This window comes from Malaya genurostris, chromosome 3 (assembly GCF_030247185.1).
Source record: "Malaya genurostris strain Urasoe2022 chromosome 3, Malgen_1.1, whole genome shotgun sequence".
In the NCBI taxonomy this organism is placed as follows: domain Eukaryota; kingdom Metazoa; phylum Arthropoda; class Insecta; order Diptera; family Culicidae; genus Malaya; species Malaya genurostris.
In genome coordinates, this window is record NC_080572.1 from 255,061,415 (window position 1) to 255,088,203 (window position 26,789).

A 26,789-nucleotide genomic window follows, 5' to 3' on the forward strand; every position below is an offset into this window, starting at 1 on the left:
CCATAGTATTTTGTTGCAGGCAACTAATCTTTTCTAATGCGTTTTACCTAAATACAACTTTTAATTTTATCGCACATGTCTTGGAAATAAACTGCTCCGCAAGTAATTTATCATAATTCAAGATCTTGAGTATTTTTTTCAGTTAGATTTTTGTTTTCTCCGTCTGCTAGTGGTAATCATTTTCATTATCATTCATTGTTTTGAATCGTTCTGTTCACTTTTCAATGTTACATTTGGTTATTCCTTATTATGTACATTCATTTTTTCGATTATTTCTTTGTTTTTATTGTTTTTATTTTGTGTTATTTTTCTATTATATGATATTTTAGATGCCAACGGCACAAAAGATTTTTTTTTGTGATCAATTATTACTGGAGATGAAAAGCCCACATATTGCACAGCTGGTAGAAAAACACTTAGAAACGCGCTAATACTCCATCCGTCGTATAGCTCAGACATTGCTCCTTCCGATTATTATTTTTTGCGGTCGATGCAGCATAGGCATTTAAATGCGTGGCAAACTACGTTCCAATCCGGAATATTAACCAAAAACTGTTTTTGCAATAAAATTAATCACAACTAAGTATTCTTAGAGTTTGCTGAGTCGTAATAGGTTTTTCAATTTATAAACGGTTACTGTCCTGTTCTACGGGGATGATTTTAGAACTGAAAAATAGTGTTTGAAGCATAATTTTACAAAAAAAATGCAACTCAAAAATATAACACTTTTGCCGAAATAACCGAAATTTGAAATAGTGTCAAGTGAATTTCATGAAATTCTCACCATTTTCTGTAATGCTTGCGCGCTACCGTTTCGTATTGTGGTGGTGTGGAAAATGCACGTTGGGTTCGGTGGTATTATATCGTAGGCAAAAATTACTACTAAAGTTAGTGGGTGTACATGCATTTTCCGAAATCAAGAAAAATAAAATATTCTAAATGTCTTAAAACTGTCTGAAACGTCGAAAAATTTTTTTTTTTCAATATTCACTCTGAGACTTTAAAGAATTTTAAAGGTTTCTGAATCAAAAATAAATTTTTGATGCCTTATGTATAGGAATTGTATAAAATGTGGAGATGGTGTTATCTGGAAAAAAAATCATGCAATTCTAACATTCGGCATAAAAAAAAAATTTCGATCTCGAAAATCCCAGTCGATTTCCTTAGGAAAATTGTTTTAACATCGAACATTTTCAACATTTAACCGCCGGGCGGCACCACTTATCCTTACCCGATTTAGCTCAAATTTTGCATAGGGACTTTTTTTTGATGTGCCTTATGAGCACTACCGCTTTACGAAATTAGAGATGACCCTAAAATATTGGCACCCTAATATCATAGCCTTAACATAATAGTAATCAATAACAAAAAAAAATAATTTGAATTTATTCAAAGTGTGCGATTTTTAAAACGTGTGGTAAGCCCACTGCGCTCAATCGCTGAAAATATTCCTGGTTTCTATGTGTAGGTTTTGTCTGCTATGCTTTGTGCGACGATTCGTTCAACTCAAGCGGCTAAAGTTTTGCGCGTAGTTTTTGGGGCTACATTTCACCTTAACTACTCGCTAGATCTGAAAATACTTTTATTATTTATACAATTTTGTAGTAATCCCCGAAAGAGCATATAATGGATTGTCGCAACGCTAGAATGAAATCAAAGTCTGTTCCAAATTTAGTTGAAGACGGCATCCAAAAAAACGAAAAATCCTTTTTAAAAATGAATAAATAAATTCAGTTAAATAATAAATTCGGTGAAATTATCTTCTCGGCGAAATCACTCATTCGGCAGAATGAATTTTGGTGAAATATCCCTTCCGGCGAAATGACCCGCTCTCGTTTAGTTGTGTACATCTGCAGCATAACTCTTCTATAACCCGGAAAGATCGGGATGTTCTGGGGCATTACATTTTGAAATTTTGTTGTTGTTATTACTGTTCATAAAGTTAATAAATTAACCAAAAACACGATGCCATTACTGAGGTTTGATCTGGTTTGGGTATAAGTATAATTCTTACGGTTTTCATTCTTTTGTAAATTACTCAAACGTTACGTCGTGGAGTTTTTTTTAATCCCGATAACAAAAATTTCGTCTGGATTTCTGGCGATTGTTTTATCGGGGTTGAGTTAGAGCAGTTACAGCATTACGAAATATCGATCATTAGAGTAAAGCAAAATTTTTGACGGTTCGAGTTGAGTGCCTAGTGTCACTGATGGCACATAATAGAGTTTGTAGTCAGATATAACTGGATCCATATCAGTAAAATTTAATTTTAAGTATGTTTACCTTATCTACTGATATCAGGCATTTGATGTTGTCTAAGTCGTTTGGATACCAGTTTTGAGTAAGTTAGCCTTTCCGGTAAAAAAAAACAGAACGGTTATTACCGGCTCTTTTCAATAACTGTGCATTTTATACATTATTGTGTCGAAATAAACGTTGTCGATTAGCGTTTTCTGAGACTGACATATTGGAGCAGTGCTGTCAACGGTTTTATCCAAAAATCTGTATTTGGCGGAAAAATCTATCTGTACAATATCTTTCTCGAAAAATCAAACATCGATTTAGTGCGGAAACTGATTTTACGACAAAAAAAAGGTCGCTCGACCTGGTTTCCCCTATGGAATCCAACACAAAAACTGAAAATCGGTATTTATCTGCATGAAAATTGAAATATCGGTATTTTGAGAGAACATATCTGTATTCCTGTATCGAGTCCAAAAATCGGTATAAATACTGAGAAATCGGTATAGTTGGCAGCGCTGTATTGGAGTGTCAAAGATGACCCGTTTCTGTAGTTGATTTAACACTAGATTCATGAGAATTTGTTTTAGTCTCATTAAGACGTAGAGTCGCGTTGAACTAGTTTTAAATTTGATCAGTACCTAACGAGGAAAACAGATTGAAAAAATGACATGTGAATACAACTGTGAAATAAAGGTGGCGAAAAAGCTATCGTAGAGACGGGATACCAACCCATAGCTAAATCTGCTGGGTAGTTAAATTGGCGTAACGATTTTCCCGGATACGAGTTAGCTACGGGTTTAAGTACCGTCTTCGCAATTTGATCAGTATCTTACGGGGAAAACATATTGAAAAAATGACATGGAAATGCAACAATAACCACGAAAATGTTACCGTAGAGACGGGACTCGAACCCGTTGCTAGCTCCTAACCAATTGTTGTACCAATTAAACTAGACATTTGACTAGAAGAGCCAAGCATGCTTTGCTTTACTTGGCCGCCACGGTATTCAATTATAGTTCTATATCTATGTAAACGCATCCAATCCCATGTATCCCATAGACAGCAAAAGAGACAAAAAACAAAATCTCAAATTAGCGTCTGACGGCAAAGCAAAAAGTAAAGACTTGTGATGCGGTGTTTGTTGTTTTTCTGTTGGATGTGTTTCCGTAGAGGACTATAATAGAATGCTGTGACGGCCAAGTAAAGCGAAGCATGATTGGTTCTTCTAGTCAATTGTTGTGCATCTACATGTGTTTTTATATGCAGGGTAGTTTAATTGGCAAAGCAATTTCTCCGGTTGAGAGCTAGCTGTGGTAAGATATTCGTTTCAGTTTTCAGTTTTCATTACATAGTTGCAGTTTTTCAGTTTTCATTACACAGTTGCATTCGCATGTTATTTTTCTAATCTGTTTTTCCCGTTAGATACTGATCAAGTTTAAAACAAGATTAATGTATTTTTGTTTATTTTCATGTGTTTGCGAAAAAACTGGGTATGTTAGTCACAGATTTATGTTATTTTTGTTTTTTTTTATTTAACGATATATTTATTAAGGCAAATTGCCTTAGCTTTAAGATACCGAGGGAAATTTTTGTAAAATCAAGTCATTCTACGAATTACGTTGTTAAATACTGAGTCATATGTGGATTTGCGTCACCAGTAAATTTCATAGACCATCGATTGCATTATGAAATGATTGCTTTCTTTCGCCATTTGGATAGTTGGTCTCAGTCGACAAAAAAACTTCCAATCTCAAATTGCTATCCCATCGAGATCTGTTGCCGAGTAACCTGTTGCTATCGCGTTACCAGCAGCCAACCAACCCATCCCGACATTCGACGATGGCGCTACAAGTTACAGTTTTAGTGCCCGCACCACACCCATTCTCCCACTCATCGAAACGGCCTTGTTGGCATTGCATTCACGAACTAGCAAAATGAGCCCACACTCCAGCCACTTCAGGTCTTCTCAATCTTGATGCTCCCGTCGATGTCGTCGTGTTCATTATTCCCAAAACATATAGTCCTTACCACGACGAAATTGGATCCAATGTTTAACTGTAAATTTAGACTTATCCATTATCGAGACCATCGCCTGGTCCAGCAAAGCATCGTCCCAACTTATCTTGATTCTCGCTCTGATTTCGCTCCCATCGATAGACTGAGGGTCTCATTTTCGATAATGATAATTGTTGTTATTGTTGACTTTCGCTCTGCCTCTTTGCGCTGCGGCTCGCCACTCCGGCTAGTCGGCTGTGCGAGCGTGCGAGCGAGCGAGCGAGCGAACGAACGGTTGCTCATTTTGTCTCCTATGATGATAACAACAATGGGATGCACGGACGGTTATCCAGCGGTTTGGTGAGCTTTGGTGAGCCATCGGAGATTGCCGATGTTTGAATTCTACGTCGCCAGGATGATGTGTGTTTGTGTTCCGATCATGAGAATTACTCTCGCTCGATGAGATGTCCGGAACAGGCGCGCGCTCTCTTCCGCCGCGGTTGGCGGTAGATGCTGCGAGGATAGACTCGCCTGATGCTGTCTCCCGAGACGATAGGATTCTACTCCGAGTTCGAAGCAAACGAAAGGTTGTGATTTAAAGTTACAGAACAGTGATAACGACAATTAGGCAATTGTTTGTCAAGTTCAATGGGTTTGATGGTGGCATACCTGTTTATTTTGCTTGGTAGCATGATATAATACCGAAATGATTGCCGGATGCATGCAATTTCGGTAATTTGCAAAGTGGTTTTTTCAATCGCGACTACTATCAGAGTGGCGTCTCCAAAAAAAAAAGAGATATTTTTCTTTGGGCGTGAACTAGGATTTGCCTAGGACATACAAACGAAACGTCTGTCGACGAAGTGCTGCTAATTTCGTGAATACCGGGATGGCTTCCGATAATTTTCCGCGATTAAAAGATGGTGAAATATGGGTGAATCCCGAAGTGACATAACCTCAATGTAGGGTGTAGTGTGCAAAAGGCAAAGGCGTGAAGAAAATGCGCAACAACATCTCAATTTTCCAACAAATTCCGATAGCAGAAAAGGGATGCTCATACATACACCGTACTCTCGCAGCTGAATGGAGAAAGAGCGCTCCGTTTGTGAATGTAGTAGAACGTTGTACGGCAAGCCAGCGGAATTGGTCGCCAAACTACTGGGAAAGAACTTGTATAGCCTGCACTGATACAAGGTAGGAATAAATGGTGAATATAATACGACGGGAAGGGTGATTCGATCTGTAACCGAATAAATATTTCCCTGTTTCATCCACGATGATACTCAAATTACGTTCAATTTACAAACCATGACCACAAAGTTTTCAAATCTTAAAAGTCAGTAAATGGTGTTCTGTCTATTAATTTTTCCCAAGTAACCCTCGGAAGTCGGAGTCTACCTCTAGGATCAAAGGTCAGACCACGCTGTGCCATCCATCCTGTCGTTTGATGTTCCTTTAATTTCCTTTCAATTTAGAATGTTCAAACCTCAAAGTGCTGCGTCGGCGGTGATGCGAACCGAAAGGTCAGTTGGCAGATTCTCCGCCCCTGTCCATGCCAAAAGATAAACAAAACCTCATCTGTGAAGATGACTTTTATTTGCAAACTCAACAAACACGATCAGCCTGAAAACCCCTACACCCACCCACCGACCCACTCTTTCCTTCCATTTCGAAACGCACGTTTCGGCGCCTACGCGTGCCCACTCGTACCGTTTGTACGCACGTACGCACAAACACAGCTCCGTCTCCGGATAAATCAATATCGTTTCGGTGCGTGCGAGATCTGGCACGGGGGGATTATGCCGTAGCGAAGTGTTTGCATGTGTTCGGATGAAAGTGAAAATGGATTGCTATTTTTGTCGTTGCTGCCTGCCGTTGCCGTGTCCTAGAAACAATTCCCTTTTTCAGTCAAATCAAAACAGAGAGCTTAAAGGTAAATAAGGAGTGCAACTGTTCCATTTTACCCCCTGGTCGGGAATGCGGAATCAGCTGATGTTTGTTTTGCAGAACTGGTTGGGTTGAATGCAAATATGCATTAGACGGTACGGTTCGGTATGGTACTGACAATATCTGGAAACAATTTAGTTCGTGTATCTGTTGTATCGCGTTGTGTGAAAAATTGTAAATAGCGAATTGGAAAAATTTGTGAAAAATGATCAGTAAAATTTTGTTAAACTTGCAGTCTTTTTTGTCCCATTTTCTACTAGACTCAGGGTGGACCATTTGAAGTGGAAGCATTGGGCAACCCACTCATTTTCAACAGAATTGTCAGATCAACTAATGTCATGCCGCGTTGAAAGCGCCATTCCAAGAAAATGTACCATGAAACAGTACGCATCAAAAGAATGTGCTGAAATTGTTCCGCTTTACATTCAAAATAACTTCTCCATTGTGCAAACCAAAACCAAACGTTGTCGGTTCTATGGCACTAAAAACCTTCAATTAATTGAGGAACAGCCTCCAGTCGACCAAAAAGTTACAGTTTGATATAATGTTTGTGCAGATTGGTCCCTATTTTTCTCAAGACGATGATGGAGCAACGATAACTGTTAAAGGCGATCGTTATCGAGCCATGATAAATGGTTTTGTGATGCCCATTGTTCGTGAAAATGGTTTGAATGGCTACTGGTTTTAACAGGACGGTGCAACATGCAATACAGCTGGACTAACAATCGATTTGTTACCAATATCGTTCCCCGGACGAGTTATACCGAAAAACGATGGTTTTGACTGACTCCCGAGATCACACGATTTGACACCACCAGATTTTTGGTTTGTGGGGCTATTTGAAATTCCAAGAACCATAGCTCAACTCAAAGACAATATACGACGTGAAATGGTCGTCTTATCAACCGACACATTGACCAAAATGATGGAAAACACCGAAAAGAGGGCACATTTTGTACTCAAGGCCAAAGGTGGCCATTTACTCGATATCTTTTTTTAAAAAATTGCGGTAACATATATCCTTGAACCAAAATAAATTATTTCTTCCATGGCCCCCACCCTGTAGTATTGTATCATGATTTGCGATAACAACATTTTGAATGATGTTTGAATTAGTTATTTTTTCTATGTTGTTTTATTCCGAATTACACTTTGACAATCATTCACCGAGAAAAAAAATATCGCAGCTATTTTCGTTTATAACACTCTTATTGTACTTAATTGTAAAAGTCGTGGATCAGTTTATTCACTGATCATGACAGTATAATGTTCAGATTTTAGATATTTTGATTTAGAAAAAATGGCATAAAATTATATTTTTCGACCATAAACATAAAAATATCGACTTAAGTTTATTCAATTAAATATCAATATTTGGATTGGATATAAATTGATTCATCGCTATGTCAAATATCGTTACCTCAAACGAAGCATTACGACCAAGGGGTTTGCCAAATGGTCCAATCGCTCTTCTGTTTAGAACAGTTTGAATCTACGAAACTTTTCAGGAAATTTAGGTGCAACGCGTAACAACAGTTTTATGTGTCCTTTGTTAATTATTCTATTGTAGAAGCTGAAACATGTTTGTTGACTTGTCCTATTTTCTTGTTTTTTTCTTCTTCAAATTTCACGTTCCGTCTTCGACTTGTCCGTGCTTGGCAGTGCGTGTTCAATTACTCTGCCACTCAGCAGTTCAACATACACCGCCAAGCAGACGTAAAGTTATCTCTACTTGAGTTACTTCAGTTGAACCGAGTAACAGTGTCTTTACTGACAGATGCGTAGATCCGTTCATGACATACACTGAGATCTTTTTCACGCGGTTTTTTACGCAAATTTCCGAAGTTACGCGGATTTCCGAAGTTACGCAGGTTTCCGACGTTACATGGTTTTTTATGTGAATTTTCAAAGTTATGTGATTCTCTTGGTTTATCTTAGAAAAGCACGAAGCGTGAAAGCCAAACAAAATATTTTTCGAAACTACACTAATTACTAAGACATTTGACATAAAAAATAAATAAAATGTCTACCACAGCTCAGGGTGGCGGAAATGGTAAACCCGTATGCACGGTTTGCATAAGAACGCAGGTTCCAGTCCTGTCTCTGAGCATATCTATTTCCAAAAAAAATCATCGTTTCTTTGAGTTTATCATTTATTTGGCTTCTCCAATATATGTTTCCACTCAGTCATTACAAAACTGAACTTAGTTATGGCGACTTTACGTCAACTAAAATTAATAAGTCTTTAAAACAATTACGGCTTGATAGGGTCTGTCGCCGACAATAGCTAGACAGCGACTGACAAAGTAGAGAAGGTGACAAGCGATTATAAATATACTCTCCTACTCAGTGCATGAGAGGAAAATAGGTATAGAGCAAAAGCACTAGTGTTTGTTGTCTGATGAACAGAGAAGATGTTTGCGGCAACGATTTAGACCGTTGTTCGATATACGCTTACCTGACCCAGTTTTGCGGTAGAACTGTCTACCACAGCTCAGGGTGGCGAAAATGGTAAACGCGTATGCGCGGTTTGCCCAAGAACGCAGGTTCGAGTCTTGTCTCTGAGCGTATCTTTTTCTAAAGTCATCTTTTCTGTTAATTAATCATTTATTTGACTTCTTCAATATGTGTTTCCATATTTATTTTCTATTTTTGAAATCTCAAAATTTTTCTAGTTTCAAAGTCGATTTTTTCAAACAATTTTTCGATGTTTCATTAATTTTGTAAAGTATTTGGCAGTGAAAATTTATTTCTATAGTTTTGGATTTTTTAAAGCGGAGTACCGAAGCTATGCGTTTTTTTACGTGGATTTCTGTTTACTGATCTTTGTCAGCTAGTAACTGAAAATTCATCACACCACTTAGCAGTCGAACATGAACTACTACGGTGTCAAAGACGAAACGGGACTTCTCATTCCATGTAGTATATTAGATTCAATCACGATTCATCGAAGATCATCAAACTGAGCTATTCACAATTTTAATTTGAGCATATTTGTTCGTAGGTCTACAAACATATTAAAACTTCAACGCGATCGGAATGGACTTCAATCCAAATGATGCACGTCATCTGAGAATAAAAATTGAAACAGCAAGTCATGTTACACTTAGAAATACAAACATTCAATTAAAACTTTTACTGGTGATTCCAAAACTAATGCAAATAACGACGAATTCAAAAGTGATTCCAAAATTTGTAAATAATTACAAAATCGCCCGAATTCTAAATTAAACCGAATGGTATCAAATTCTTCCTACTTTCAATATTTTTTAAAATTCTCATATGGAAGGAATTTACATATACGTGTATTTGAAAAAATATGTGAATGAGCTAATATCTAACCAAATATAAAAATAAAATCAGTCATGTGCGCTTAATGACTATTATTCTTGATTTTTTTAAACACAGCGGTTTCCTTGAGAGCAAGTACTTGGCTAAACTAACACTACACTACCTGATTCTCATATGTGACCAGCGTTTTTCCTGCGATGAGACACCTTGTCCGATCAGTATGTAGGATGGAATACCTATGCGCACTAGCTATTAGCTCATTCACACTATTATTCATAAACATGTGTATGTAAATTTCCTCTATACTAGGTCATTAGAAAATATTGAAAGCAGGAAGAATTTGATATGATTTGGTTCAATTTAAAATTCAGGCGAATTTGTAATTATTCCTAAATTTTGGTTATACTTTTGAATTCGATGTTATTTGCAATAGTTTTGGAATCACTAGTAAAGATTTTGATTGAATGTTTCTATTTCGGAATGTTACATGATTTGCTGTTTGAATTTTTATTCTCAGATGACGTGCGTTATTTGGAATATTGAACGTGATTGAATCTAATATACTACATGGAATAAGTCCCGGGCCTAACAGTGAAGAAGAAGTTTTAACAGAAAAACTTGTCTATTCTTCAGCATAATCTCTATCTAGAGCGATACACTTGACCCATCAGTCCTCCAACATTTTGAGGCCCTTTAAAAAAAAGATTTGTCAAGGCCTTTTAAAAAAAAGATTTGTCAAGGCAACGAAAATTACTTTCCCTCGAGAAACCTTTGCAGGTTTGGAAATAGACAATAGTCTATTAGAAATAGACAATAGTCTATTAGAATACGGGGGATGGTGGACAAATCCGAACCGCGAATCATACAATTTCACCATTGCTTTTATGCATGATTGCGTCTTTTTCTATAGTTTGATGAAAACTAGAACTCGTCTGACACGATCAGCTGTTTTTGAAACACTAGTGAATAGATTTTTCATGAAATTTGATATTGGGCAATCTAGAGACTTGTTCTCAACAAAAATATACATACACGGTTCGAAACTGTTCACGTCTTTTCTGTAAGAGGTCTCGGAACTTTCCATTCCGTGTAGTACAACAAATATTTTGGCCTATAATTCAATTATTATATAACTAAACCGATACTCGTATTAAATAATCTTGTGGTCATTCACTTTTTGAGGCAGAAACACTTTCTGACCCTATTGGACTTTTATCGTCACAGCCAACTTCAAGTTTTTCCATATTTTCACAAGGTTTTACATCCTCGTAAAGTAACTTGTTTGAATATTTGGCAAATATACAGCTGAACTGATCCTAAATTCCTTTGTGTCGTCACGATAAAAAAAAACGTAATGTTCGGGCTTGGAATCGAATCCAATAAAGTTGCGTGTAAGATATCGGCTTGTTGTTTGAAAGCGATAATATCAAATTATCAAATATCATGATGTGTTGAAAATCAATTGCAAACTAATCCTCATATGCCATGCTGTGTTTAAAAACAATTGACAATAATAAAAAACAAAATCCAATCACAAAGTTGCAGCAGTTTCAAAAATATCACCGATATTTACTTGAACTTCTTACAGAGATGTAACAGGGGCGCAGGACTCAACTACAGCGAACTCAAACAAGTGTTCAAACCAGCCCGGTGGAAGGGTGCTCTACCAAGTGCTGTCGTAGTCAAGATCGCTTCTCAGTAGAGGACTGGCTCAAACGCTGCGCAAAACCCTGCACTCCTGTTACTTCTGCTGGAGTGAATCAATCCTAGAATTAAAACGAAATCTTTTGTTTCTGCATATTGCTATTGCGTGTTGGACTTTCGACATCTGAATATCATCATGTGCTAGTGAAAATCGCTGCATGGCTGATAATTTTGGGAATGATCATCCCTAATCGCGTGCGAATTTAAAGAATATCATTGTAGTGATATTGAAAGAAATCAAATTATACTCAGCGGCGATATTTGATTAAGTGATCATTGCGCAACACAATCAAACGATTTTCGTTATCATGATCAGGGGAGATTCTGCAAGCAATAATCACCGACGATTATTATCGGTGATGATAGCTGATTTTTATTTTTTGACTGTTAGAATGATTGTTAAATTCAGTGGGATCGTAGCACTGATAGCAATAAGATTTTTCTGTCCACCAAAAATGGACTGTAAAGTTCGTCGAAAGAGCAGGTCATGTTCCGTGTCGGAATGTTAAACCTCCAATTTTGATTATCAAACCAATTCATAAGTTCACGATTTTTTATACGATAGAGTTCTGCTGTCTCATTTTCACATGGGTCGATGAACGCCGACACTGAAGCCACGGGACATCAATCGCAACATTTCGCAGCAACAGGATGCAACACGATGTACTTTATCACCTCATTCATGTGAGCAGCGTCGGTTCCAACGAGTGAAACTGAAAGCTGATGACACATCCAGAACATGGGAGGAACACATCGCGCAACAAAAACTAATAGCAAATCATCCTATTTATACGCGACGAGCCTTCGTATAGGTTGGGTGCTCGTAATTTGCACAATTTTCACATCCACCCATCAGAGCTGCACCTTTGTCCTGTCGCAAGGTGCTATAGCATGAAAAACGATAGTTGATATGTAGTATTTTTGTACTCAAAAGCTCAACTCAGTGCAATATGGGAACGGTGTGAGCTGAGTGATGAAACGTCTGGAAGTTGTTGCATCATAGTATAGCCGGGGTTCATTTCTGACAGAGTATTTATACTATCATGAATAAATTATCTAACCGGTATTACAACGGATTACTAGGCCATAAAACAGCGTTGTGAATATGATAGAAATATTGGTGCTAAAGGGGCGAGTATGGTCTTACACTTTTGAAGAAAAAAAAACATTTTTTTTTTGTATCCTTATAGTAAAAAATTTCGAGAATTGATGAACAGAGAAGATGTTTGGATGTATGGTACCGGTTGTGAGACGGTCAGAATGTAGATCATGTTCGATGTACGTTCTATCATGCCTAGTCGTGTTTTAGAGCTGTGTCTTTCACAAGGCTTAGGGTGGCGAAATGGTAGCGCGTATGCACGGAATGCATAAGAACGCAGGTTCGAGTCCTGTCTCTGAGCGTATCTTTTTTCAAAAAAAAAACATTTTTTCTGTAGGTTTTTCATTCATTAGGCTTCTCCAAAATATGTTTCCACTCAGTCATGGCAAAAACTGATTTCAAGAATGTTTTGTCCAAATTTCAAACCTATCGGAACAAAACTCTGGAAGTTATAGGCATATATCTTTTCTTATTTCATACTGCGAAGAGGCAAGAGCTCAATGCACGGACCCTAGAGATCTGCTTCGATTACAAAATACAAAGAAAAAATATGATTTTTTGAAAATATCACCACCCGCGCCCTGGAAAAACAAATTTCATAGACAATAAACTTTGAGTGCGTTTTTCTCGTTTTAATATTTCGTGTCACACTTTTAACGTATAAAATAACCCAACCGCAACGTTTTCCTTTTCGGTTTTCGTTTATTTGGGGAGGTTCTACAGCTACAAAATGGTGGATTTTTGCGGTGAAAATCGCAGTTCTGACTTTAAACAACCATCAAACAAATCAAAATTTTTAAAATGAAAAATTCAAATAAAAACATTTACTACAACTATGTTGCTTTGATTTTGCGGCTTCTGATAATTTTGCACTTAAAACAGTGCAGTGGACACCTAAAATAATGAAAAAATACTTCTTAACCGACCACATTCTTAATATTTTTCATCGAAAAAATTATAAAATGTTGTGCAAAACATTTGAATTTATTCATTTGGGGCATTGGTACCGCTTGGGTTCCGGTTCTGTGCTAAAGTGCACATGACTAATTTTAATTACTTACGTTTCGCATTCAGCTCATCAGTGCATTAGCAGATTATGTTGAACTACTAATGCCACCTCGGGGATCGTTTATATGCAATTAATTTCAATTATTCGCTTATCGGAAACTTTTTGTTTTTCCTTTCTTTTGCAGAGATCTCAGTGCGGTCCAATTTATCATCATGGTTGCAGCGTCTGTGCGTAAGCTGCCTCGACCGGGAACAGAGCGTGAACAGCGAATTCGGTCGGTGCGTGTTGGAAAAAGTTCTCAGCATCACGATCCGCTACCTTACGGATGATCCGGGAGTAAGTATATCGTTATTGTGTACAGTTTCAAGGTACAAATCTTATTTTGAACTGGGTCATCATGACCTTGGCTACCTTGGTCCCTCCACTCATCTCATGTACGAGGCATATTCGAGAAGTAGTACGTGTACTAGTTGTGCAGTTTTTTCTAGTGTTGTTCTGATTCAATAGTCATTTGCCTATCTGTGTGTGCAGTCAACAATACCCACGATGATCGAAGATTTGTTTGTGCAAATAGATCTTCTGCTAATTCATTATACCTAGCTAATGGACGAACTGAATAAATGAAGGTTACACACAGAAAAAAAAATGAATTTTACTGGTGACTTAATCTGTCAAATGACGAAAAATTTCATTTGTAATGACTTAATGTTGGATGAGACTGAATTTTACTTGTTCCTAATGTAATGTCCCGTAGTGTCAGTAGAATCGTAGCACTAGCTATGCAATGGTTCCATACACTCTGAATCGGCTGCGAAGTCTGTTGAAACAGAAGGTCAAATTCCACTACAGGAATGTAATACCATCCATTTGGCTAGCAATTACGAATGTATGAATTTATATGCACCACTTACCAGCCGAGCAGGTGTGTGCTTCTTTGGTTCAGTCGATTAACGGTCGTACTTTGTGATCCACCGACTCTCGGTTCAGATCACCGCTCTCGCTATTAGTGTTCTTTTTATCTCAATAAATTTCATGTACATGTTCTTGAACGTAAGTTTACGTGAACTGCGAAGCTCTTTTTATGTACATCTTACAAGATGTAAAATCACAAGATTTTTTCTAAGTGTATAGACAGTGATGTTCCTACTTCAGTCAAGACCCAAGAGAAAAGATTGTCGTTGTGTCCCTACCTTATACCAGTTGTTTTAGACTGAGTAGGCAGTTATCTCAGTAATGTTAAGGCGATATTATTGGGAATCGAACAGATAACGATAATCATTGTAAATATTTTAGATTCAGATTCATACATTTTCCAGTCTTTAAGAAAAGCAGTAAAACCTAAATATCAAATTATCGTGGAATAGCGGTGTTATGGGCAGTGACTAAATTATTCGAAGTAATCGTCATGGACTCCATCATACATAATTGCTCAAATTATATATCTGAAAGTTAACACGTAATCGAAAAGATAATGAATTTTACTGGTGACCTTATCCCTAATACGATGTAATTCATGAAGACATAATTCATCAAATTACGGAAAATTTCATTTTTAATGACTTAATGTTAGATTAGCATGAATTTTACAGGTGTCGGTTGTGGATCAAACGATTAACGGACGTACTTTGTGACCCAATTATTCTCGGTTCCAGTCGCGGCAGTCGCTATCAGTATTCATTTTTTTTTTATTTCAATGAATTCACGTCATGGACTTTTAGACACAATATTGCGTGAACTGCGACTCTCCCTTTATGTGCATCTAACAGGATGTGAAATCACAGGTTTTTTTTTTCAAAGTGTGAGGTTTTATGCCGAAACGATCTACTACTACATATCTCGTATCTTACACTTCGTTTATCATTAAATCCCTGCAAGTGCGACTGCAAGTAGATGCAATATATACTGATTTTTCTGCTTCTTTAGACAAGATCAACCATCGGAACACAATTTCCAAATTGAGTAGACTTGGATTCAACGGACCTTTTCTTAATTGGCTGTACTCATATTTAACTTTTCGTGACATGCCAGTGAAAGTGGGAGATTGCATTACACCTCCTCCTCCTCCTGTCCGGAGTTCCTCAAGGTAGTCATCTTGGACCATTCATATTTCTACTTTACCTAAATGATTTAATTTAATTCAATTCAATTTTGATAAGATGCATAATAAAATTTCAAACTCTTTCACCTTATCAAATCCCTCGAAGACGCCAGATTCTTGTAGTTACAACTGGACATTTTTACAAATTGGTGTAAAGTAAACCGAATGCCCGTAATGCTTCAAAATGTTCAATCACTCGCAAACGTTCTATGATTGAATTCGACTACACGATCTTACAAATCGTTCTTGGACGAGAATCGTATTTTAAAAACTTGGGAGTTATCTTGGATTCGAAAATGAATTACAAACTGCACATTGAATATACTATCAATAAAGCCTCGAAGCTATTCTGTAATCTGTTGGTACAAAAGATGAGGAGGTTTTATGCCTACTGGAGACATAGTGATATATTGATAACAGCTTATTATCCCTGCCCCAGAAATAAAGAAATAAAAATTCAAGTGATGAAACCTAAACCAATTCCTCGAAACGTTCCTGTGTACTCTTGTACTCTTGTAGAAGCAGGGCATTAATTGTAATTTCCAACTAAATGTTGATACTTTTTCGTATACGTACTGAAACAAATGCGTTAGATTTTTTTTGACTATCACTCGCTTTACGCCTGTTCTACCGAGGCTCGATATGTGCTGATGACCTTCCAATGGCAAAGACACAGACACGGACGGTCATGTACGAAGCGAAACAATTCAACAAGTGGAAAAAAATCCGCTGCTCCGAAAACCATCGCGTCCTAGCGTCATTTACACGTATTGGCGCCCACCCATAACCGTGCTGTTTGGCTAACACGGGGGTTGTGGGGTGGAGTAGGTGAGTCCTAGCTGGAGGTGGGGACAACAACCGGTGCCAGCTGGAAAACAAACGAACGTGGGGTGCAAAATGGACTCGGTGTTCTCCGAACTGTGCGCTGCATCACACAGGCTGACCGACAGGACACAGGGAAGAAGGATCCGTGCGGGAAAGGTACACAACTATCGTGGGTTTGGTCGCCGATCGGCCGGCCCAACCAGCGAAAAAGCCAATCCTTCGGACGAGGGCGAGAAATAACAACCGGCGGCGGGTGTTTTTATTATCGATAAAATGACTGTTGATTATTGTTTTATGTCTTGTTTTTCCACCCCCGCTACCAGTGGGCGCACTGTTCTCTGACACGGTTTTTCCTTAGCACCCTCAAACAGCAGGTCTGCCGTCTCTCTGTGCAGGATTTTCGTTTGAAATCGAGATTCTGTAACCTCGCAGTGCAGCACAAATACACACACAGAGGGCGTAGTCTTCGGTAGACAAAACGGGGATGTGAAAGCCTCGGTTGAGGGATGCTGTATGGGCGCGTGGGTTGTGACATTTGTAGTCGATTCGAAAGAAGACTCATCTGGAAAATGTGTTTGTTTTGATCCCATATGTTATCATTGTTTGAGCCCGTGTACGAAATTGTGTGCACCCAAAATCTAATGAAACCTTCCGAAGTGACACATTTCGGTTGATTTAGTTGCATTGTATGCTTGACAGAATATCATACACCCGTAAGTATCATTGTAAATAAATACACTGTTTTCGGTGTTGAGGATAACGATGTTATTTTCCGGGGTTCGACGGATGTAGCGTGATGTAGCCTACTTGGATTTAGTTTCTTATTCCCGCTCATAAGATTCGAAACCGAGTTGGGCAATTCATTCACAAAAGGTTCAGTAGAACTGATTCTCCTAGAAGAAAGTGAACGGGAGTTCTTTTCCAAAAAATGAACAAATTCGAAATGAACCGATTTCATGAAGGAGTATGACAAATGTTCAAATTTTCACAACACTCACCATCATTGGATTTGTTACAATAAAATTCAATCAGTTACCTTCTTCGAAGAAACATATTAAAATATAGATGAACGAAGGAACGATTTAAAAGAAATAGTTCTTGGGGTAGTATTATCAAGTTCTGAGTGGTTCTTCCGATGGAACTATCCCTAATACAATAGTATTTTTTAATTCAAGAGGTCAATACAAATCATCACTTTTTAATCCTGGATATAGGATTCGACGTTCAGACATGGGGTGGTTAATTATGACATTTGCCATCGCTGAAAACCAGCTTCTAGTTACTCTAGGTGTTGTCATTGATATCCAGCGAGTGAAAGGAAAGCAATGGTTCACTATTCCCGTCCTCGTCCATTGTTATGGTGTCGTTGTCGTAGAAGAAATATTGTTGTCCTTAGACGTAGATGACTTATTGTCCAGTTTCTCGCAATACTTACCGCGGTGAACATATTTTGCCTTCCTCATAAAGAAAGAATCACTGTGAAAACTGACTTTTGAACCGAAAACCAGATGGCCGAGTGTCATATGCCATTCGTCGATTTCGCAAAATATCTGTGTGTATGTAACACTTTTGTGCAGTAACTTTTCTCGGAGATGGCTGAACCGATTTTCACATACTTTGATTGAAATTTAAGTTTTTATGGTTCCACACAAAACGTCTGAATTTCATGCGAAATCGACATGCAGTTCCGGAATTACACGGAAAAGAGGGGAAAATTTTGGCATATAAAAAATATCAGATGATAATTGTATAATTCTCAATTTCAATTTTCTGTAGTTTTCGAAAGAAATAAACCACGTATCTAACGTAGAGAAAATAGAACTCCGTAGATATCCGTCAGCGTTAACAGCGGAAATTTCTACATCAGGCTTGTCGGAAACACCAATCTGTTGTGGACTTCACGCACGACCATTATTCAACGTTACCCAATAACATGCATCGAACATAGCGAACAAATCACCGGTGGCGCTCGCCGTGTAGATAAATCTCTACAAACGAAAGCAGAGGTTCACATAAAAATATTATTATAAATACTTTTTGAACGCTCTTGAAGGTTCTATCAGTAATTGAAGGTTCTAACTTCCTAAAATCCTAACATTGGCGCTAGAATCCTAGATAGTGTTTCACAATTATTTGCCTATTTTGCAAGTTTAAATCTGTTGATGAGCCAGTTGGAAAATTGCATCTTTAATGTCATCATGATCGGTCGTGTCTCGTACACAACCCTGTATTTTTTTTTCGTGCTGGCAACGGTACCTTTTGTTTGTTTGGTTTATTCATTCCAAAATCGCCTGATCATAAACTTCTTCAAGAGCAATACAATTATGCCAACGCTACTCTAAATTCTCGATGCCATGTCGATGATGAAGGATTTGTCTTTTGTTTGGATTTTCGTTTGTGTTGGATTTCTTACCGGCGAGTTTTTTTTTTAGATAAGCAAGTAGCCAGTAGTCATTGGGGGCCAGATCTGGGCTATATGGTGGGTGAGAAAGCAATCCGAAGTGCAATTCGTTCAATTTAACTTAATTTGATGCGGTTGCAACCAATTAGTATTGTTTCAAATTGAAAGATGGCTTTTTGGTTAAATGGTTTCTAATCTAAACATTTATTTTTCGTTTCGAGTGTTATACCTTCATCTTCAGGGCAACCATACTTGACCAAAAATATTTGTAGTCGATTTGTAGTAGTTTTGCCCCTTTTTTGTTAAGGGCCAACCTTCGAAACGTTGGCCCTTAACAAAAAAAAGGCGGGTGGGTAATGTCAGAGACATAACTGGAAGTCGTGAATACGAAAACAACTGACATGTTCCTTAACACTTCCGAAGATCAATTAGTTGATCAATTGTATGAATTATGCAAGCATTCCTCTTTTCCACATTTTTCGCAAAAACAAAGAAGGCTTCACTTGATCTCGATTACTGTGAATTTCACACAGCGAAAAGTGCACAAATCTAACTGTTCTTGATTTGCACTAAACTGAGGATAATTACCTTTGATTTGCGAACAACAAATCCTAATAGTTCTTTAGAAAATTTTTAGAGCCATTAGAACGGCTGATTTTGTGTAATGCTCTCCGCCGTTGTTTTTTCATCAATGCAAATGACTGACAGCTGTGACGTAATCGCTCTTGTCGTAGGCGAAGCTAGCTTTGCAAACGACACAAAATACATCTGCTCGCAGTGACGATAGAATCCAAACTGATCCAATTTTTGTTGAGAGGCTTGTTTTTACCTGATTTCGTTTGTAGCTTTTTCACTAATGGGCGGTTCTAACGGCTATAAAAATAGCAGCATATAGAATTTTAATATCGATATTTCATTTCGGATTTGCATTTCATTGAAAGAAATACTTCAATGCTTTTTCCTTACACACTTAAGTTGAAAAATTTCGATTCTATTGGTAGTTAGATTATATAAATCCTTTCACAAATCACTGAGCTATGAGCTTTAAGAATACGAGAAAGGCAAACGCGCCTTATGGATTATCCCCTTTGATACTCGTTTATACCAAACATTTCAGAAAAGTTTAATTTTGAATTATTTGAGATTATGTCACGCAACTGAATATTTTATCATAAAATTGTGATCATATTTCCGATGGCATGTAGCAAAAATTATGTAGATTCGTTAGATAAAACAAGAGATATTCACGATCATAAACTTATCACTCTCTCAGAGGGTAAATTTTGGAAAGGCACCCCATACTAAAGTAAGTCGTATTCACGACAAAAGTGGATCTTCCCCAACTTTGCCAGCGCCCATTCATGATTAAATTACACAAACGACGATTTATGATTAAATTATAGACCAAACTGAACAAGTTTGACAACGACACAAGATATGATTCACGCGAGATCTGTCAAAAACAGTGTTGCCAAAAAGATACCAACAAAAAAATCACCTTTTATAAAGCTTTATAGAACTTTTTTTAAAATAGTCTTAGAGCTTTGAAGTTTTCTACAAGTTTACGTAATTTTATAAAATCTAACGCTTTGTAGAATAAACCGCTTCTCTAGAATTAACGTGAATGCTCACAAACTGTGTTACTTTTTGCTTCTGTCGTTTCGCTTAGAAGAGGCTTTATTTTCCGGTCTGCTTCGAACGAGGTATCAAAGCAAGCTGAATTATGAATTGGAAGATATTGTGTTAGTTAAAAAAATATGGAAATGAGATAAATTTAGGGATGCTGCATGCCCCCTTCCTTACTGACGGATACTGAGTTGAAGAATCAAGTTGATTAAACGAATCTAGTATTGGAATCGAACATTCTATTCCTTAGGTTACCATTGCCATTTATTATATTATATAATATTATATAATATGAAAAATATCTTCATTTTAATTGCAAAAAATTTTAGTGTAGATTTATAGTAAAAAGTCCACAAAAGTTTGGCTACTTATTTAAAACACAAGAAATATTTCACAATATTAGTGTACATCGAAAAATCAACCCAAAAACCCAATTTTTTAAGAACTATATAAGACAAGGATCTAACACTTACAGTACATCAACTAGAACAACAACCCGATTCTGGAATTATTTTAAATTTCCCACCACCTGCCATCCCCTATTTTAAGCCACACAACCAGTAGCATTAATTAATCGATTGTTTGTTTGTGCCGTTTCTTCCTACATTCCAGGTTCGCTGCGGTGCCTTCGAGACACTCAGCTATCTGATCGAGAAGGGCTTCCTGGACAAGGCCACGACGGAGGAAACCGTCTGTCCGGTGGTGGAAAAGCTTAGCCGCAAACCACTGGACACATTCGACGAGGAACTGTACGCAATCTTCATACATGTGAGTTTTGTTCGGATATTTTTGCGTGTGTTTCTTCTGTTCGGGATTAATTTGAATTTGGGTGTGATTTCGCGCATGAATCGGCTGAAGGTTCTTCCTAGTACCGGACACGTGTATCCAAGAGGAGGGACAAGTAATTGGTTGGTGGTGTGTAACAGTTTTTTTTCCTGATTTTGGGTATGGGCTAATAGTGGAGGACGAAGGAACAGGTGTGCGGTTTTATATCCATTATTACTAGGATAGGACCGTGATGCCGATCGGGGAACTGGGAAACTCGTGAAGCATGAACAGGAAAATGACGGCAGAAACGGCTTCCTTCCGGTTGCAGCGGGTACCTCGGTGAGGTGATGTGTAGTGGTTTGAATATAATAACTGTCGTCGATGTGTTTTGTGTGTATGTGTACGGGTAGCCATAGATGTGCATAGTCTAAAAGCAGTGAAATTGTTTGACTATAGTTTCCCATGGCCAACTGTTCCAGCAAACGGCAGGCTGCTGGGAAGTGTGGGGCCTAATGGGACTGCTGGCCGCTAAAGTAGGATGGCCCTACCGTAGTCGGCGTTGTGCGCTGATGATAATGATGAATGACATACGATCCACCGAGAATATGAGGACAGCGCTGCTGAAGACACACGAAAAAAAAAACAAATGTGTGATTGATGCTGTTCGGTAGGGAATATGATTTTGTATTTTAAAACGAGGAAACACGGGCTCCGGTCAGGTAGGCAGCGAGCGGTAACATGGTGGGATGAGGGAGGGGTTAGTGTGTGTGGTGGTGTGCCGTTGTTGGTAGAAATGTTATGGAGTGGTGTGGTGTGTTACTGCAGTGTTAGCACTATGGTGTGATGTTGGATAGTTTGACGGGCAGCTTTCTCCTGCCCAGAAAGTACCGTATTTGGCAGCAAGAAAGACATGGGTAGTGAGATAGTTTTACCCTATTGCGCTTGGGATCTCACTACCTTGTCTTTCATGTTGATGGATACCGAGCTGTACAGAGAAATGATTGACTTAGTTAGTAGACTGAGTGACGCGTAGCGGAAGTCCTGTCTTCGGCTGCCACCACCGTATGTAGGGCATGCGATGATTGAGTTCTAGTTGATAGATGTTTTTCGATAGGAGCATTTTAATGACAATCGAAATTGAATTCATCATTGAAAGAAACCCACGGGGAGTGATTTGTGTTGGCATCAAATTTGGTTGTTTTAGTTCAGCCACATTGAAATTGCTATCACAGCCAGCTTTGATGAGCAACGCTTCACTCATTCACGCACAATAAAACAAAACAAAAACAAAAAAAAAATACAAGATCACTCAAAACATTAATCGTCTAGATTCGCTGCTGTCATCGGAGATCATCACCAAAGAGAGCCACCAGAGCCACGGCGCATCCGTTTCCGATACAGACGCAAATTCCCCGCAAAGTTCTTTGCAGGAAAGGATGCTTGACTGAGCTCATCAATTGGTTGTGGCTATGTGTTTTCAGTCGCGTTTCGCCTCATTAGCGAGCGTCCCAATCATATCACAGCCATTTTGATGAGCTCAGTCGGGTGGCGAAAATCACCAATCAACCAACAATCGAGTGCCCGTGCTTTTTTATTATTTCGTCCCTAGCAGAGACCAACGGTCAAATCGTAAAAATGGTTGTGCCGTGTGTCCATTTTCAAATTCATATCACAGCCATTTTGACGAGTTTGAAGCTGGTCACAATCAGCGGAAGGAGTCAACGGGGATCCCACCCTCCCCGGAGTAGTAACACCGGCAACACTAATAAGCAGTTCTGTGTCCACTCTCAAAGTGGCTGTGAAATGTGTCTAAGCATCTAATAGCATATCACAGCCAGCTTTGAAGAGCGATACGGTTTTTGCCTCGCTTCGTAAGCGTGTAAGCCGGAGGAGAAATATAATGGATTCTAGTGGTAATTAATTCCATTTATGTTCGCTCGCTCTATCAAATGCGAACATCATCTAGTTTGCTATTTTTACTCCTGGTGATGGTAGTGTAAATTGAATATAAAGTGACGTTTCTAATTATAAGTGATTGTCCGCGGTTACCGCAAGTGCATAACTTATTCCTTACAAAAAAAAATAAACGCTTTCACGGATTATGGATACCATCGCGGCGGAAAACGATACGCTCATTAATGTGTAATTTATGTGCATTTAGAGGATAAACTTCAACATCGGGTTACGAACGAAAATCCTAGCCTAAAAGCCACCGGATGAACGAGAACGATCGAGAGACACACACAAACAGAGAGAGAAAGAGAGAGAGAGCGTATTCTAAACTCTCAAAGTGGCTGTGAAATGGTTACTTTCAATTCCATATCACAGCCAGCTTTGATGAGCTGGGCTACTGCTCTAAAAGCAACAAGTTCCGTCCGGCGATTCAGATCATCCAAGAACTGCGGGAATTCCGTTCGCGCTCATAACTACCAACCGACAAGCCTACCTCTACCTAAAAATATCAGCTAGTTCAGCCAACCTTTTCGCAAAAAAAAATGATCATTTTCTCATAAAGCTTTGGCCAAATATCGTAATAATTAGCGTATTACTTCCATTCTCGCTTTTCTTTCACCCACACTTCGGCAGTTGATGGTGAAGATAGTGCCGATCGTTGGCTACGCCAAAACGTACGATCTGGTGTACGATCGGTTCGTCGAGATGTGCCGCTGCAAGGAACACTTCGTCCGGCGGGAATGTGCCACCGCGTTTCCGGTAATGTGCGAGGTGCTCGGCGATGATCTGTTCGAGAAGAGCCTGGTAAGTTAGTTGTAACCCAACCCTCCTCTCCCTCCCTTTCGATTACCGGCGGCGATGGCCAGCTGTCAATATAGTAATTATTCGGTACTCATTCGTTTCGTTTTTTTTCTTTCATTCACCATCATTCATTCATTCGTTCATCCAGCTGCCAATCTTCATGAAACTGTGCGACGACGAGATCTGGACCGTGCGGAAAGCCTGCGCCGAGGTGCTGCCCATCGTTGCGTTACTCTGTACGCTGGAAAAGCGACGGAAGGTGCTGGTTCCGGCCATGAAGAAGTTCATGTTCGATCCCAGCCAGTGGGTGATCATGGCAGCACTGAAGGTAAGTTAGTTGCCTGGGCACAGGGGCGCGGCTCGAGCGCATTCCTGCGAGCGAAAGTTTGAATAAATAATGAGCGGTTTATGTTCTACATTTTTTCTCCAGCTGTTAATTGAATTCACTATTCTGACGGGTCATTTAGGAGAAGAAAACGTAGATCACCTGGTGATAAGACCGTTTTCGTTCCATAAAATATATTTGAGCGCGGATGACCACCGATGCCAAGGTGGTACGAAGTTGTTCAAACTTTTAAAATAGATAAAACTGTGAAAAAATATATATTTGTCTTGTCCAATAATTTTATACGGCTTCCTAATTGTAATGGTATTAATTTCGCTAATGTTTTTTTCGCTGTACACGGAAAGAAACCCGCTCGCTGATAAAATTTCGATTCTACAAATGAGCAAAATGAGTCTTGATTTACGGGAAAGAGACAATTTTCATGTGATAATAATAAACCATGATTAAAATTTCTCGGATCATGAACCCTTCGGATTAACACTCCTAATACCAAGCCTAAAAAAGTTACGCGGAGCACCAAGTCTAAAAAAAAATCAGTTGGAACGGTAACTTTGTGCTATCATAGCTCAGTTGCTACTTGACCAATTTCGATAAATTTTACACCCTCGAATTTTGTGAAGTTTGTAGATTATTTTAAGTATATCATTATTGACGATCGTTTAGGAAAAACTAATGAAAATCTGATTTTTCTCGTTCCAAGTTGCATCGCGAATCGGATATTGAGAACCTTAACTTTACCGAGTCATAACTTTGTTGTTAGTTAACCGATCTTAAAAATTTGTTCACCATTGGAAAGGTACTACTTCCAGAAATGAAATGCACTGAAAAAAACTAAAAATAGGGTTGTCCACCCAAAGTTATAATGAAAACTGTAGATATATGACCTAAGAAAAAATGAGACTTTTTTACAATGATCGTAAATATCTCGAAATTCAAAGCGATGACCTATATACTTTTATACACCATTCGATTGCTAGTGATACCAGCTACAATTTTCGCTAAACTACCATTCCTGCACAATTAAAAGAAAACATTGAGAAATCGATGAATTTATAAATATATATGAATTTTTCATTTTTTTCACATGTTTATATATAACTCAAAAATTAAAGCGATGACTTGTACATTTTTTTGATTCAAAATATTGGAATCATTACCAGAAACAATGTATTGATGACCAAAATTATATATCCGTTCAAAGAAGCTCAAGAAATTTGGTACAAATACAGAGAATTTCTATTATTGGGATAATTTTGCCAAACAAAATCAAATCAAAACTCTTAAATTTTATGACATATATTTTTTTATTGTTTAGTTCGAAATTTATTATAAACAAAATTTACAAAAAAAAACTGAAACTTGGATTTCACTAAAAATTTTAAAAATTTTAGTAAATAACCTAAAACTCTAAAAATAGTTATATTTTTGTGTTGGATAAACGATCTAAACAATTTTTATGCACAACCCAAACGCAATTGATAACTACTCAAATTCTGATTTTGTTGTAGGTTTGCCGTAGAATCTCAAAAAATAGGTAAAAGATCGGAAATTTTAAAATTTCTTAGCTAAATTGCATTGCACAGTGGTCCGGATCCACAATTTAGGGGGACAAAACATTTGTGGCTTAACCTTATACTTTAGAGCAGGGGTTCCCAAAGTGGTCGATATAGACCCCTTAGGGTCGATATCCTTTTCGCGGGGGTCGACGTTAACGAAAACTGACTATGGGGGTCGACGAGGTCTAGAAATCGTCCCCCTATTGTTTGATATAAGTTGTTTTTTGAAATACGCTAATAAAGTTGTGTTTATTTGACCATCCGTAGAAATTCGTAAGTATTTTACATCAATATTAAAAAAGCAAGAAATTGAATTTTCAAAGGAACTTGTTGATGGGGGTCTGAGGTCTAAGTTAATTTTAGTAAAGGGTCCATGACCCAAAATAGTTTGGGAACCCCTGCTTTAGAGCTATGATGTCTTCAAAACAAATGACCAGTGAAGATAAGCCATATGTCGATGTACATGGTATTAGGGTGGCTCTTATTATTAAGGTGATCCAAAACTTATTTTCCGGATGTATTGAGATAGAGGACTGCATTCTTCGGCAAAATTGTAGATAAACTTATATCGAGCAGCTTTGCTGAGGACACCATAGTAGTATCTACAACTTAGGGTGTTCCTCACAAAATCAGATTTTTTGCTATAGCATTTATATTTTTCTCTTTTCTAATAGATATCTTTGAACATCTTTTAGAGTTTGTTAGAACCGATTTTTAATGACTGACGCATTCAGGTAGCGTTTTCTGAGCCGAAGTTATGAGCAAAACTAGTTCAAAAACGGGTTATTTTTAAACTGCTATATCTAACATTTAGTCAAACGAAAAAAAATCCGTTTTTTGTATTTGACAGAAAATATTCTCGAGCATGTTCATAAAAAAAATCGAAGGAGATGTTTTTTAAAATTTTTTCAAATTATGTTCAAACATTGGGTTTTTTCATTGAAAAATACTCGGTAAGTCATTTATTAGCTATATATGAAAATAAGGTATTTTTGTCTTCTAAAGTGTCAAATTAATTCAAGTACACATTCGTGAAGAAATCGTTCTGCATTTTTCGGAGAATGCAGAATGGTGTCGCTTTTGTAAAATCTCTAAGGCCTCTCGATGGTTGGAGGTTTTATCAACC

General features: G+C 38.0%; 1 protein-coding gene across 4 annotated transcripts in view; it reads left to right on the forward strand.

Moving 5' to 3' along the window:
• LOC131437705 (serine/threonine-protein phosphatase 4 regulatory subunit 1-like) overlaps positions 1-26,789 on the forward strand; it is a 474,879-nt gene that overhangs the window by 441,946 nt on the left and 6,144 nt on the right. For all 4 annotated transcript variants that reach the window (XM_058607222.1, XM_058607223.1, XM_058607224.1 and 1 more), the window contains 4 exons: positions 13,474-13,625; positions 20,852-21,007; positions 23,594-23,764; positions 23,910-24,089. In XM_058607222.1, coding sequence (XP_058463205.1) covers positions 13,474-13,625; positions 20,852-21,007; positions 23,594-23,764; positions 23,910-24,089 — 659 coding nt within the window. The remainder of the gene's footprint in view (positions 1-13,473; positions 13,626-20,851; positions 21,008-23,593; positions 23,765-23,909; positions 24,090-26,789) is intronic.